At 39.1% G+C, this 15730-nt stretch overlaps 1 protein-coding gene across 2 annotated transcripts; it reads left to right on the top strand.

Moving 5' to 3' along the window:
* The first annotated feature begins 237 nt into the window (after positions 1 to 237).
* LOC136686595 (basement membrane-specific heparan sulfate proteoglycan core protein-like) lies at positions 238 to 13308 on the top strand. 2 transcript variants are annotated; one of them, XM_066660488.1, is made up of 9 exons: positions 238 to 258; positions 4356 to 4502; positions 7035 to 7169; positions 7518 to 7696; positions 8172 to 8361; positions 9984 to 10094; positions 10916 to 10984; positions 11986 to 12252; positions 12968 to 13308. In XM_066660488.1, exons 2-9 carry the CDS (start codon positions 4439 to 4441, stop codon positions 12970 to 12972), a joined length of 1020 nt encoding a protein of 339 aa, XP_066516585.1. In that variant the 5' UTR covers positions 238 to 258; positions 4356 to 4438; the 3' UTR covers positions 12973 to 13308. The 2 variants fall into 2 exon arrangements, with proteins under 2 accessions (XP_066516585.1, XP_066516584.1); XM_066660487.1 differs by lacking the exon at positions 238 to 258 and adding an exon at positions 1813 to 1904.
* The last annotated feature ends 2422 nt before the right edge of the window (positions 13309 to 15730 follow it).

Here is a 15730-nt window from a genome sequence, read left to right as displayed (position 1 = left end):
AGGTGTGTTTGATTAGAGTTGAACTGTGTAGGGTGGTAGATCTCCAGTACCAGGTTTGAGGAGAGTCCTGCTCTGGGACGTCCAGGTCGTTGTTCTGGGAACATCAGAAGTTTCAGCATTTTTGGTCTCATTTTTTTCCTGAGTAAATTTTGACTCTGGCTCCATATCCTTCCAGACCCATAGTGTTCAGCTGTTCTCTCACAGTGGAAGGATGGACACAAACTACTGTGGATGTGTAAAGATCTGTTTTACAGAGTGGTACGTATATGGTCTTGTGTGGCTCTTATGGATTCCACTTTTCTCTCTTTATTTTCATTTGAATTAAATTTAGTTTTTAAACTTTTTTTCTTTATGAATTTCCTTTTCCTCATTAAATATATTGATGATGTCAGAACAAGACTGTATGTCGCCTCAATAATTTAATTTTTTTTACAGGAGAAAGGCAAAACCTTAATTTGCAATATAAGTGCATGTTGTGCAACTGTACTTGCGATTGTGGTCAATGTGGTCATTTCTATTGATCTGTTTGTTATGAAGTTGTGACACAATATATATGGCATCTGGCATGTCCAAACTAGGTCAACAATGAAAAATGAAGATAGAAGTAAATGTGATATTATATATATATATAATATCACATTTACTTCTATCTTCATTTATATCTTCTATATATATGTGTGTGTGTGTGTGTGTGTATGTGTGTGTATGTGTGTGTGTGCGCGCATGTATTTCCTGGTATAAATACAGAACTCAGCTTTATTATCCACCACAGCCCTGAACAGAGGCACGTACACCGGCAAATAAACTTTCTCACACACACACTTCCCCCATACCCAGACTGATGACTCTCCCTCTGTGTGCAAACGGTGAAAATGTGTGTTGATTAAACATGAAATCAGATTAGACTCAGACATTCAGACAGGATCACAGGACTCTCACCAGGCCACAATTAACACACACACACACACACACACACACACACACACACAATCTTGTATCTGTGAATTGATTACATTAGATAAACTTACATTCATTTTGTGGAGACTTATCATTAACATTTTGTTACGTCTTACTCGCTTAACTCTAAACCTAAACTTAACACTTACACTAACCCTAGACCTAGACCCTAGCCTTAACATTACAACTCATCTTCACCTTAAACACTGAAACACATACATACACACACACACACACACACACACACACACACACACAGACACTAACAGCCTTTACTCTTCTGGTGATTCTTTGATTAAATGTTGGAGCATTTCTGTGAGAATATGATGACAGTCGTGAGAATGTTACTGAGATCTGTCGCTGATAACAGATGATTAATTTTGGATCACAAACATCACACCCACTCATTGTAAAGGCACAGGATGGCGCTCAAGGGAACGCAGTTCCATTGTTCCACAGCCCAATCCTGAAGGGCATTTATTCTCCTGTAGCCCACAATTAGCACAGACTATGGCAATCTTAGGAGTGACTCATTTCTTGCTTTTGTATGGAGATTATATCTCTGTGTGTTCAAATGAACATCTGGGTCTTCAATTAAAGAACCTGAAATGGCTTTTTTTTCACTCATTATAAAGGTCAGAGTTTATATTTTTGGACAATGTGGTTCATGTCCATTTTATATACACACTTCACACACATCAAACGTGCACAAAAATTTTATACATTAAAATCAGTTCAACAACCTACAGACTGGAGAACTCTGTGTGTGTGTGTGTGTGTGTGTGTGTTTGTGTTGATGGGGGAAGGGGTGGGAATGTGATGAAATGATGGAGGGAGGGGAACTGAAGGGGAAAAGAGTGAGACATTGACAGAAAGGCAGAGAATCAGTCTTTTCATCATGGATCTAATCAGAGCTACAGTGATTCTGTCCAGTCTTCTCTTTACAGGTAAAAAACTTTATAGAATGAAACTATTTTTATTTATTCCTAACTTAACTCATTAGTTTTCCTTCTAACTCCTCAGAGGCTGTAAATCTAAATACTTTGCTTCTGAAGCCTTTAACGTTAACAGAAAAATTGTGGAAGTGGAGGTTTGATTGTTTTCATTTGCTGCATGTAAATGTCCTTTTAAAAACACATAAACGAAAATGGTCTTAGTGAGCAGCAACATCTGATTATTATAGCACGTTTTACAAATTCAGCTCTATTTATCATTAAATGAAAATATAAATAAATAATACATCCGTTTAAAACTATAACATTCTTAATAACAGTGAGCACAACTGATGTAGTAATGTGTAATCTTTAACAAGACATTTGTTCTATAATATTTTTGAGGGGGAAGTCCACAGATTGGTTTGTTTTTATTTCTGTAGAATCCAGTGGTTGAAACGTAAGCCATTAAGAGTTGTTTAATGTGAAAAGCATAATTCTCAAAAAAACATACAACCTTTAATTTGTTTAGAAACCAGGGGTCAAATGTTTACACTACAGATACAGACATAATTTATTATCAACAATCAAACAACAGGTAAATATGAAATGATGTGTTTTATTCAGATACTACTGATTCACATTGTTCTACAATGATTTTTTCTAATGTGAAACATCCTCTAAAATATAATAACCAAACCAGGAGCTATCTTCATAACAAATTCATTACTAAATTTTTGAGGATCATTTTAGAATGTTTGTTTCCCTTCACTGACACAGTACATTTAACTACATTCAATTTAACAGGCCTTTATTCTGTATAATCATAGTTTAATAATAAATGTCTTTAAACAAAGATTTAATCTTCATTGGAAACATGAGCTTGAACTGTAAAGAAGTGGTCTGTGTACGTTTTTGCTTGGGTTTCTCTCATTATTTTTTAATGATTCAGAATAATGTCACTGTCCAGAAAAAAAACATGCACCTCCAACTGGGTAAATTTGTAGGGCATTATGTAAAAAGATTTTATTCCATGTAAGTTTTGGAACATTGTTTGGAACATTTGGAAATTCACTATTAAATGTCCCACAGTGCAAAGGACAGCTGCTAAGTTCCAATGATTTACTAAACTAAACATCCACAAACATCCACAACTTTGGACAGTGAAGATATGCATAGATATTATTCATAGATATTGTCCAAGTCACTTGTGCTAGCTGTGTTAAGTCATGGAGGGTCTGAACAAGCCAAAAGCATAGAAACATGTGACTGAATGTTTGCTTTTCAGCAAAAAAAAAAAACAAAACATAAAAACTTTAACACAGAAGACACTGACCGCAGTTCAATAGCAGAAGTTCAACCAGTTCGTCTAAATATAGACTACCTCCAGCCAGGTGCTTTACAGTTTAACAGTTCTGGAGTAGGATCTACAGTTCTGTGAAATTCTCTAACTGCTGAACAAACAAAGACAAAGACATTCAGATTTTCACAAACAGCTTGAATAACCTCCTAAGGTCTAAATTTCCCCATCCTCAATGTAAGGCATGGGTTAGAGGGTTATACTCCTTCACAGAATTGGGCTGTGGATCAGAGGAATGTGGTTTTCTGGAATGATGGAGCTCCCTCCTATACTTTCAGGATTATGGAGAGCAGTTCAGAACTGTGCTCACATGGGCCCAATGCCATTGAAATCCTCACAGCCATTTCAAAATGTGAAGCATTCCCTAAACAGAGATGGGAACAAAGTCAAAAAACAAACAAAAACACACACAGAGCTGCGACGGTCTTGGCTCAAATACAGATCATTTCTATATCTTTCTATAAATCTCCAGTAAAGAGATTAACTTCTTTTTAATACAAAATACATTTTTTAAATTGGAATATTATAAAATAATAAATAAAGATATTCCACCCATTTTTTTAAAGTTTATTACTTAATTCTTGCAAAATGTACAGTGTCAGAATGGAAATGTCGGATGTGCAAGTCTCCACAAAACTTTGGGAATACAGTGCACATTATTTAACAATATTCTGAGGATAACAACTGAAGTGAGGGCTGTTTTAGTTTAAAATGATAAACAGGGAGCATGTGGGAGCACTGTGGAGAGGAATGAGTAACAGTAATCGACTCAGCATGTCTGATTCTCTGGAGGGCATTCAGCCATCAGTGGGTGAGAGCTGCAGCTCAAACGAAAGCCCCCTGAACTCTGCAGGTATTTTTTCCTCATTCCGCTAATCACCTCTGATCCAGAACGAGAGAGGGAGGATAATTAGCGAGACCTGGCAGTTGTGGGTGCAGAGTGATGCCTGAGGGGGCTATGTTTCTATCTATAAAGCCAGTGGGGGTCTCACGTCTCAGTGCTTTCCCTGTAACACACCTGCTTGGAAAAAGTCTTAACTTAATTTTAAAAAAATATGGAAAGTGTAATAACAGTATTTGTGTTGGTGTGTGCCTGTGTGTTTCAGCATTGGCTCAGAAGCCAGTTCTGTCTGTTGAGCCACGGAGTGCAGCAGTGAAAACTGATGAGACGGTCAGCTTCCGTTGTCGCATGGTCAGCGGGTCTCAGCCCGTTCAGCTGGAATGGAAACGGGTCAACAACCAGCAGCTAGAAGGTGGGGTTCAATATTTGTTAAAATATATACTGACATATAAGTTATTATTATTATTATTATTATTATTATTATTATTATTATTATCGTTACACTTATATAGCGCCTTTCTAGATACCCAAGGACGCTTTACATTCCACACTGCTCAGAACGCTCAATTCACACACACACTGGCAAGAAGCGGCAGCCAAACGCGCACAGCGTACTCTCGACCAGAAACGACCATCCACCTGGAGGACTGCATCGGGCACTAGGATTTCACCCAGGACAGAGCGCCGATCCATATCTGGGCACACACACATTCACTCACACACCAGGACAGTTATTACAGAAGCCAATTCACCTACCCTCCATGTTTTTGGACTGTGGGAGGAAACCGGAGACCCCGGAGGAAACCCACGCAGACACAGGGAGAACATGGAAACTCCTAAGCGGCCTATATGTGTCAGAATTACTATATGTGTTCCTTACAGTCAAAACATGGTCACCCCATTCTGAGGGACCCACACTATGAAGCATAACCAGGGTTATTCTGGGAAGGAAAATCATCTCAAGTGAGATAGACTGATAAAAACATATGTCCAAAAATTAATATTCATAAATATAATTTATTATATAAAATTGCTTAATTAATTATAATTGCTTATTATATTTAAATTGCTTAAATTTGATTAAATATCATCTGTGTGCTGAAAATTGGGTTGGGTCCTAATACAGAACCTTGAGGCACACCTGTACTCCACATTTCTTGATGTAGGGTTTTCTTGAATCTACACACAGCTGGTTCAGCTCAGGAAAATTTTGTAATGAGATGATGTGGGTTCACATCAGATTAAATTGTTATCAGATGGTAAACACTAAAGTGTGCAGTGTAGGGGGTCTGAGACTGAAAACCACTTAAATATCGGTTTGTAACCACACAACACACTGACTGTGCGTTGGCAAATGAAAACAGCTTTACATAGTGGCAGTATCTAAAATTCCTTATAATAGCAATGTTGTAAGACTATTCTAAGTGTATGCAGATTGCATCTTAAGACGTTTGCATGTATTATTTCACTAATGCAGATCAATAATAATTAAACCATATAACCTTAATATTCATGAAAAAATACGTTGACGGTGGCAGCCAAGCAATTGCAGCAATACACGATAGAGAATAACAAGTATAAAATATTACCAAAATGTAAATTAAATAAGATTGATCTGCAGATGCTGCTTCGAATTAAGGTTTGTTTCTTGTTCTGCGAATGAGGACAAACCAACATTGCAGTCTGCAGTGGTGAGTGCTGAATCTCAGAGTGCAGTGATAGATTGAGTTTCGTGGTTTGTGGGCACTGGCAAATGCATGCCTCTCTATAAATTATATCATCATTATTCAGAACCGACAGTAGAGCTGCCTCTAAAAACCTTTTCCTGGCATTCATAGGCAGACAGGATTTATTTCCATGAAGAAATCCAAGCTTCTGCCTACACCCACTGACTCGTTCTTTTATAAGAGATTTAAATGTGAGTTTATCATCCATAAACTCAGCCTTATGCCAATGTACTTATTATGCCCTGTGACTTGTTCGGTGCTAGATCCTCTGAGGTTAGTCATATTCACAGCATTAAAATCAACAACTGTAGATTTAAAGGACGACATAAACATAGATAGTCACTAGAGGTTTAAGTTGGATCTACATCATCACCACCTTTAGGCACAGGAATGGCATAACCTCTGATCCAGATGCGGAGAGTTCTGTATTACACATCAGAAAGATCTAAATTCATGAAATGTGTTTTACAAAAGCTTGGTTTGCAAGATGTACATTATATTGGTCCAGTCCAATATCTGTTGTGGTTTTTTAAATAAATTAATATCTGTGAGAGCATGCGCCTCTAAGTAAAGGGTGGAAAAGTGTGGACTGCAAAGGGTCCATTTCTCTCGTCAACATTAGAAGTGGAATAAGCGTGATTTATATTCAGAATTGTGTCAGTATTTGGAGTATGTAAGCTGCTGATGTAATGTGCATATTATTGCACATTAGAGGCTCTCTGGTCAGAAATTAAATCATATAAAATCATATAAAAACTACACTGTACTCTCATAATAAGAAATATAAACTTAATACATTTGATATTTGAGATGTTAAACAAGAAAATGCAGAATATAATATTAAATAATTTTAATAATTATACATGTTTAGAACGCAATCTGTGTATGGTTACTGCTCTCTTATCCTTATTTCCGTGGTTCAGTATTTATTTGATCATGCTACAAATGTGTAACTAATATGCACCGTGTTTTATTTAATTTTTTAAAATTCCTATTCATGAACATTCCTGTAGTAAATTGATTATCTGATAAATGTTTAAAAATAAAATGTAATCAATATGACTCAAGCAGAAAAAGAGGAAAAGACTTCCCTCACATTTGACCATTAAGAACCATCCCTCTGGTATTTTTGTGTCTGTAAATAAGTAGTGTATTTACAATGTGAATGTAATTTGATGTTACTTTAATACCTGGTTTGAATTTGTTCTTTGTTCTAGATAATGTTAAAGTTGGCCCTGACGGTTCTGTTCTGACGATTGCAAAGGTTCGCGTTAGCAACCAGGGGCAGTATCGATGCATAGCAACCAACTCGCAGGGGAAAACAACCATTACAGCTGTACTGACAATCAAACGTGAGTCGTGTGTGTGTGTGTGTGTGTGTGTGTGTGAGAGAGAGAGAAAGAGAGAGAGAGAGACACACAGAGTGAGAATATTACAGATTATTGTTCATGCGCAGTCTCGTTAAGCATGTCACTGATTAACTAAAACCTCACATTTCTATTGCGAACATTTTCTATCGTTAATTTACATGATGTCAAAGTTGCATCATGGATGGAAATGCCCAAAAACTTTCTTTAAAAATATGTTAAATTAATTTAAGCAAATTTAAGGAGGTTTTAAGGAGATTTTTTTCTTGATCCATGATCACAAACAAGTACGCCATTGGAAAAAACATGTGCCTGTGTGTGTTTGTGAGACAGAGGTTCCAAAAGTGCGGGTAACCCCCACGGGTCCTGTGACAGTGAGAGTGGGTGGGGCTTTACGTCTAGATTGCTCTGCCTCTGGGAAGCCCCGCCCCTCAATTTCTTGGATTAAACAGGAAGCAGGAAGCGAGACAGTTCTTGCGTCCACGACGACAGACAGCAAACTGGCACTGCAGGTACATTTTAATTATTAAAATATTTAAATAAGTTTAAATATATTATAAATTAATACATTATTGATACAATTAATTAATTATTAGTTAATTATTATTACCAGTCACAGCCATTGATTTGGAGTTTGATCCCCGGTGAGGTGGTAGACATCTGTAACCAGGTGTCCAAGAGATTACAATTGTCCCTTCTTTCTTTCTTTCTTTCTTTCTTTCTTTCTTTCACATCAAGTGTGATGTGTATAATGTCCCTCCCTCTACCCCTTCAGCTAGTCATTTAAAGTCTATCATATGTGTACATCAACTAATGGTAAAAACAAAAATAATAATAATGTTTTTGGAGCCTTAATTTCTTTATTGATTTCACTGGTACTGCAATTACTAATCTTTGGCTTATCAAAACAGTTTAACTGTTTAAAATTCACTATATAAATAATATGTTAAACTTGTGTTTGTTTATTATTGTTGCACTTACCTGTAGGTGACAGTGAATGCCGCAGATGATGCTGGGACATATGTATGCCGTGCTCAGAACAAGTGGGGTTCGGATGAGCAGAAGGTGGAGCTGAAGACGGAAGGCAGAGCCATGGTGGAGCCCAGAGCCTCTGTCTCTCAGACAGACATCACTGCAGTAGAGAGTCAGACGGTCACCATGCACTGTCAAGCGACCGGTAACTTGAATCAAACTCTGGGCCCACTGTATTGGAAATCCCTTGTTATGTAGGGTCAGGTTATAACAGAAATAACATAACACCAGAGCAAACACCTGAACGAAACTAGAGCAAACACCAGAACAAAACTAGACTAAAAACCAGAACGAAACTAGACCAAACACCAGAACGAAACTAGACTAAACACCAGAACGAAACTAGACCAAACACCTGAACGAAAACAGAGCAAACACCAGAACGAAACTAGACCAAACACCAGAGCAAACGCCTAAACGAAACTAGACCAAACACCTGAGCAATACCTAAACGAAACTAGACCAAACACCAGAACGAAACTAGACCAAACACCAGAACGAAACTAGACCAAACACCAGAGCAAACGCCTAAACGAAACTAGACCAAACACCTGAGCAATACCTAAACGAAACTAGACCAAACACCAGAACGAAACTAGACCAAACACCAGAGCAAACGCCTAAACGAAACTAGACCAAACACCTGAGCAATACCTAAACGAAACTAGACCAAACACCAGAACGAAACTAGACCAAACACCAGAGCAAACGCCTAAACGAAACTAGACCAAACACCTGAGCAATACCTAAACGAAACTAGACCAAACACCAGAACGAAACTAGACCAAACACCAGAGCAAACGCCTAAACGAAACTAGACCAAACACCTGAGCAATACCTAAACGAAACTAGACCAAACACCAGAACGAAAATAGACCAAACACCAGAGCAAACGCCTAAACGAAACTAGACCAAACACCTGAGCAATACCTAAACGAAACTAGACCAAACACCAGAACAAAACTAGACCAAACACCAGATCAAACAGAGCAATTCACAACATATCTGTGTATGAATTTGTTTATTAACATAAGAGTCTGAAAATTTTAGTAGATTTTGGATTTTTTTTCTTAAGTTTAAACATGTGCCAAAACAAGTCACAATGTGCTGGACATTTATAAATAAGTTTCCTTACAGGTCAGAGGTGAGAAATAAAGCAAATAAGCTACACATGTTTGTGCACTGCTAGCAAAAGATGGACAAGTTTGTGAGAGCTAAATTTGCAGTGGATGATTAGTTTTCTAAAGCCACAACTTCCAAAGGGAAAACAAGAAAATATGATGAGTCATATCTCAAAGCAAGTCATACCAGTCACCAAAGATATGAGGGGATTAAATGTGTTGTTTTTGCAGAAAGAAAATGTGCAGGTTTTAGACTTTTTCTCTCAAGAAGCTGTTTTATAATATTTTTTTTTTTTTTTTTGAGCAGGGAAGCAATTAAGAGCAAATATGTTTAACAATGACTGTTAAGCACAATCACTTTATTTTTGTTTTTTTCTATAAGTAGTTGCAGTTTTGAATAAATGTATTATACTCTATATTATCACTGCTTTATATTAATAATCCTTATTTAAATGTGATGATGAATGAGAAGTCCATGCTCCACTGGGCAGCCCACCCACATGGGGCAGACAGAGAATATTATAACACTGTTTTGATTCAAATAATTTTGTGTATATTTTTATTTAGTTTACACTGCTTAATTTATATCAGTTCATTTCAGATGATAAGCTCAGTTTTATTAATTTCTTCAATCACTCAATTTCAGGTTCCCCAACTCCCATAATTACATGGTCGAAGCTGCGTGCCCCATTGCCGTGGCAACACAAAACCTCTGGAGGAACTCTCACCCTGAGTAATGTGGGACGGCAGGATTCAGGTACAACAAATTGTGTGTGTGTGTGTGTGTGTGCGCGTGTGCCAGGTTTTTGGTAAGGGTAAGGGTTAGGGAAAGCATAAGACTTACGTTTAGAGTAAGTAGTGGTAGTAGTAGTAGTAGTGGTGGTAGTAATAGTAGTAGTAGTGGTAGCAGTAGTAGGAGCAGTAGTGGTAGAAGTGGTTGCAGTAGTACTAGTGGTGGTAGTAATAGTAGTGGGAGAAGTAGTAGCAGTAGTGGGAGAAGTGGTAGCAGTAGGAGTAGCAGTAGCAGTAGTGGTAGTATTAGTGGCTGTAGTGGTGGTAGCAGTAGGAGTAGCAGTAGCAGTAGTGGTAGTATTAGTGGCTGTAGTGGTGGTAGCAGTAGGAGTAGGAATAGCAGCAGTAGCAGAAGTAGTATCAGTGGTGGTAGTAGTGGTAGCAGTAGGAGTAGCAGTAGCAGTATTGGTAGTGGTAGAATTAGTAGTAGCAATAGCTGCAGTAGCAGTAGCAATAGCAGCAGCAGCAGTAGCAGAAGTAGTAGTAGTGGTAGAAGTAGTAATTATATCTGTGGTTAAAGTAGGGGAATGTATTAAATTGAATTTGTGAGTGTGTGGGTGTCTAAATCCATATGGGTGTGTATGTAACATCTGGTGTACCCCTGCAAATAATGCCCTAATAACCAAGCCCCTCCTGCAGTGAACTTTGAGTTTTAGAGTGTGGTGAACATTACAACATAAGGGCAGTGGTTCTTTAGGGCCAGGATTAAGAACTACTGCTTTATATCATGTTTAGAGTGAATCTCTCTCTCTCTCTCTCTCTCTCTCTCTCTCTCTCTCTCCTCAGGTCAGTACATCTGTAATGCCACAAATGCTGCAGGCTACCAAGAAGCTTATGTGCAGCTGGAAGTGGACAGTAAGTAAATTACTTACTAAATATTAAGAAGATTAAATATTCATTCATTCATTCATTAATTATCTGTAACCGCTTATCCAGTTCAGGATCGTGGTGGGTCCAGAGAAGATTAAATATTAAATATTTACTTTGATTATTATGTATTAGAAAAAATATATATTAAAAAGCATTAGCCCTGTCACTGGGAGACTGTAGGTTTGATGTCTAGCATAGCCACAGTGTTTGGTTTTGGGCACCGCTGGTATAAAGCCTGTTGTCTTGCTCTTCATGATTAGTCCACCAGGGGGCAAAGCTACTGATAAATATTTCATTTAACCGAGATCACGTGGAAGAGCTGAAATAAATCTTCATTCTACCCCGCGCGGTGTGGACCAGGGTTATCAGGGCCTTGGGTTTATCTCCCTCAGCTCGGCTCCCTCGGCGGGACTTTGGATTTTATTGACGGCTAAAGACTGTGTTCACTGTTTAAAGTGCATTTCGGGATAGAAAACGTAACGGAGACATGCAGGCTACACATGGAACAGTGCAGATTTACAAAGAACCACAGCAAACAATGGGGGGCTAATCCCAGACAGTCCAAAGTTTGGAGACACACAGGCCTTCAAACTTTATATCCTCCAGGGTTTTTTTTCTTGTTTTTTTTTTTTTTTTTATATATATATATATATATAATTTTGCAACACTTGTCAATTTTACAAGGAAAGCTTTTTTTTTTTTTTTTTTGTCCATTTCCCAGCATCGCAAATAAAGGCAATGGTGACAACACAGCATTGTGAGGTCAGCACTTAGACTTTTGTTTTAACCCCCTCTGGACAAAAAGATAGTCAATGTCTGCTCTTAGGACAAATTTGAAAACTAATGTGACACAAAACTATTGAAGGGAACTTCACGTTTAAGACGTATACACACTACGCCTCTCTTTCTCTCACGTACACGCACACACACCTCTGTTTACTTGACCTGATTCGCTACTGATACTGTATTTACTCTCGTGTCCCTAGCCCCGCCCTACGCCACCTCGGTTCCTGACGTGGTTGCAGCTCGCCGCGGCGACCCTCTCCTTCTGCAGTGCATCGCTCACGGCTCTCATCCAATCACCTACCGCTGGATCCGCGAGGGCGGGGCCTCTATGTCCTCAGCGGCGAAGATCACCCAGAACGGCAAGCTGACCATCGCTCAACTCAAAGTGTCCGACAGTGGGGTCTACAAGTGTGTGGCCACCAACCACGTGGGAACCGGAGACACGTTCGCCACGGTAACCGTGACAGGTGAGAGATATGAAATGATATTGTTACCATAGCAACCATCACAAGTGAGCCAAATGAGGTCAGGGGTTTATCACCAGTCCTCATCCAGTAGTCACTGCCTTTTATCAATTAACCACACTTGCAGCAGGTTAAACATTACTTTAATTAAGTATTTTATTTAATTATTTAATGATTGAAAAATCCAAATCACCCCCGATACTCATTATAACTTCATTCAGAAAATAATTTTTATTAGAACATTTCATTATTAATATTTACAGCTTCACACAAAAAAACTTAATACAAATTAAAAAAAGAAATATATATATATAAACAATAAAACTTATTGAATTATAATTGAATTATATTTATTTATAATTATATTTAGGGAGTATTGACTTCAGAATTCAGAAACAGACAAATAGCTTGAAGTCTGGTTGCTCCAAATGCAGTAAATTACAACAGCATGAAGCAGACAGTAGGTGGCGCACTGCAGCTTTACTAACATTCTAAACCAAGCACAAGGTTAAAGCAATGATTTCTTGTTAATTTGGTTAATTATGCTAATGAGTTCTTGATAAACTTACGAGTTGAGTGTTGTCTTTGTTTTTTTTTCTAGAGTAGGCTTTCATTTATCATTTTATTCACTACAAGAAAAAAGGTACTGTAATTTACAAACTGAATTACAGTGAATTAGTTCCAAGTTTAATATCTCTCTCTCTCTCTCTTTCACCAGCATAATGACTCAGCCGTGAATCAGCCCTCACAGGAGCAGAAGATGGACATGATGGCTCTTGTATATCTATTGTTTATGCCCTCAGTAATAATCTCTACAATCTTATCCCTGTAGTGATGTATGGGCCTTTATGAAAGCGCAACCCCGCACTGATCTCCTCTGCCCTGTATGCCGCAGTAGTCAAAACAATGCAATGTCTTCTAGACTTTGAGCATTGTTGATTTCTGACATTAAACTTATCATATATTGGAAGGAATATCCAGCACTTCCTCACCTGATGCTCCACTCACTTCAGTACACATGTAATAAACTTTTACACCCTTACCAGCCTCCTGCTTCTTATTCATCTCAGTTAATCCTTATTTTTTAAAGCCCTCAGTGTCACTGCTGGACTGAGAATAGTGGAGCTACTGTCTCTGACTTTACATCTACAATGTAGGAGTGTCTAACAGAGTGGACAGTGAGTGGACACAATGTTTAAAAACTCCAGCAGGCACAGCTGTGTCTGATCCACTCAAGCTGACTTGGACACACCACCACGTCAGTGTCACTGCAGCGCTGAGGATGATCCACCAACCAAACCATACCTACACTGTGGGGGTCCTGGGTGCTGAAGAAGAGGGTGAAAGGAGCTGACAAATTATACAAAGCAACAGGTGGAATACAGTCTGTAACTGTAGAACTACGTTTCTAAAGTGCTCCTGTCTGGTCAGTGGAGCTGAGAGGATGGACAGTGAATGTAGAAACAAGGAGGTCATCTTAAGGTTATGGTAATGTTAAATGCATAATTCAAATTGCTAATAATATAACTAAGTTTGGTAATGAGGTGTGTGACAGTCATCCACATCATATAAAGGACTAAAGCAGGTAAAATTATCTAGAACTGTACTTCCAGCTGTTTAAGAAACCTTATTTATGAGAACATATGGTTTTCTGCACTTCAGCCATAACCTGTAGTTATGTAGCAGCTGCCTTGTTGTTATATAGTAATATGCTTGAATATCTGTCAGAAAACATCTGGAATTAAACTTGTGATTTATGAACACAGCTGCATTTGAGTCTGCTTCCAGATGTTGGCGACATGTGGCCTGCAAACTGGGTCTGAAATAAACCCTGCAGACTGTTTAATATCTGCTCTGCAGCAGCTTAGTGCAGAGCAGCAGATATGTCTCATAAAAATAGCTGCTGTCAGAGGAGACGCTTCACTGTGACTCTTCCTTGTTCTCATCTTCATCCTCATAAACTCTATAGGGCCACACAGAAGCTCCAAAAGTCCTGGTCTCTGTATAGAAAGTCGTAGACAGACAGGGTCTGGGTAGCCTTTACTCATTGGGGTCCTTGATGATGTCCTGATTGTTGTGATTTTGTGGATTGTGTGGTTTTGATTTCCATTCGGTTTTTATTTATAGTGTTCCTCAGCACAAAGCAGCTTTACAGAATTCCCGGTCCAAGCCCCAAGTGAGCGCCACAGAGGCGACAGTGTCAGGAAAAAAAATTCCCTCAGAGCATGAGGAAGAAACCTTGAGAGGAGCCAAAACTCGGAAGGGGAAGCCATCCTCCTCAGGACAGTGATGTAGAACAAACTGACAAAACTAATGGCAATTACACAATGTGTAAAAAAACATTAAAAAGAAAAGTTTATTGATTATATGTCTCCTAACAGACAAATTTAATGTTATAGTTATAGACAACATTCCCTAGTCGTCTCTCTCTCTCTCTCTCTCTCTCACACACACACACACACACACACACACCAGGTAGTGTCGCAGTCACACTGCTCCAGGAGCGTGGAGGTTGTGGGTTCGATTCCCGCTCCAGGTGACTGTCTGTGAGGAGTTGGTGTGTTCTCCCCGTGTCTGCGTGGGTTTCCTCCGGGTGCTCCGGTTTCCTCCCACAGTTCAAAAACACACATTGGTAGGTGGATTGGCGACTCAAAATTGTCAGTAGGTGTGTCTGTGTTGCCCTGTGAAGGACTGGCGCCCCCTCCAGGGTGTGTTCCCGCCTTGCGCCCAATGATTCCAGGTAGGTATATATATATATATTCATTCATTCATTAACTGTAACCGCTTATCCTGTTCAGGGTCATGGTGGGTCCAGAGCCTACCTGGAATCATTGGGCGCAAGGCAGGAACACACCCTGAAAGTCTTTCACAGGGCAACACACACACACACAGACCTATTGGCACTTTTGAGTCGCCAATCCACTTACCAACGTGTGTTTTTGGACTGTGGGAGGAAACCCACTTGAGGAGAACACACCAACTCCTCACAGACAGTCACCCGGAGCAGGAATCGAACCCACAACCTCCAGGCCCCTGGAGCCCTGTGACACTACCTGCTGCACCACCGTGCCACCCCTATATCTATATATACACACCATAGAGTTTTGTTCTCAGTCAGTCATTAGGGCAGCAGCCCTCTCATTAGGTAGCACATTCTGGACATTCTTCAGAAGTCAGCATATGTAATTACGTCTAGTGGATTGTGCTCATGAACCCTACTCAGGGCTCTCACTCAAGTTTGCCACTTAGCATACCTCAGTGTATACCTGTAACTTACCTCAGAGACAGAATGGATACCTTAGTGGCGGCAGCCATTTTTCACTCTTATTTTAGCTCTTCTGTGGGAGCTTGTGTGGAGAGAATGGCTTTAAGGAGGAGATGTGCCCGCCCCTATATACAATGACATAAAACAACTTACATTTGTACACAAACTCTTCTGGAGAGCTGATTCCATCCGGTATGCTTTTAAATCTGAATACTG

This window comes from Hoplias malabaricus, chromosome 2 (assembly GCF_029633855.1).
Source record: "Hoplias malabaricus isolate fHopMal1 chromosome 2, fHopMal1.hap1, whole genome shotgun sequence".
Classification (NCBI taxonomy): domain Eukaryota; kingdom Metazoa; phylum Chordata; class Actinopteri; order Characiformes; family Erythrinidae; genus Hoplias; species Hoplias malabaricus.
Note: the sequence above shows the minus strand (reverse complement) of the source record. Positions and strands in the feature narration are given on the sequence as shown.

Excerpts from the sequence above, each read along its gene's own strand:
- LOC136686595 (XM_066660487.1), top strand. The coding sequence starts at position 1,856 with ATGGATCTAATCAGAGCTACAGTGATTCTGTCCAGTCTTCTCTTTACA. Across the intron at positions 4,503-7,034 it reads CAACAACCAGCAGCTAGAAG|ATAATGTTAAAGTTGGCCCT; the intron begins GTGGGGTTCAAT and ends TCTTTGTTCTAG. Across the intron at positions 7,697-8,171 it reads ACAGCAAACTGGCACTGCAG|GTGACAGTGAATGCCGCAGA; the intron begins GTACATTTTAAT and ends ACTTACCTGTAG.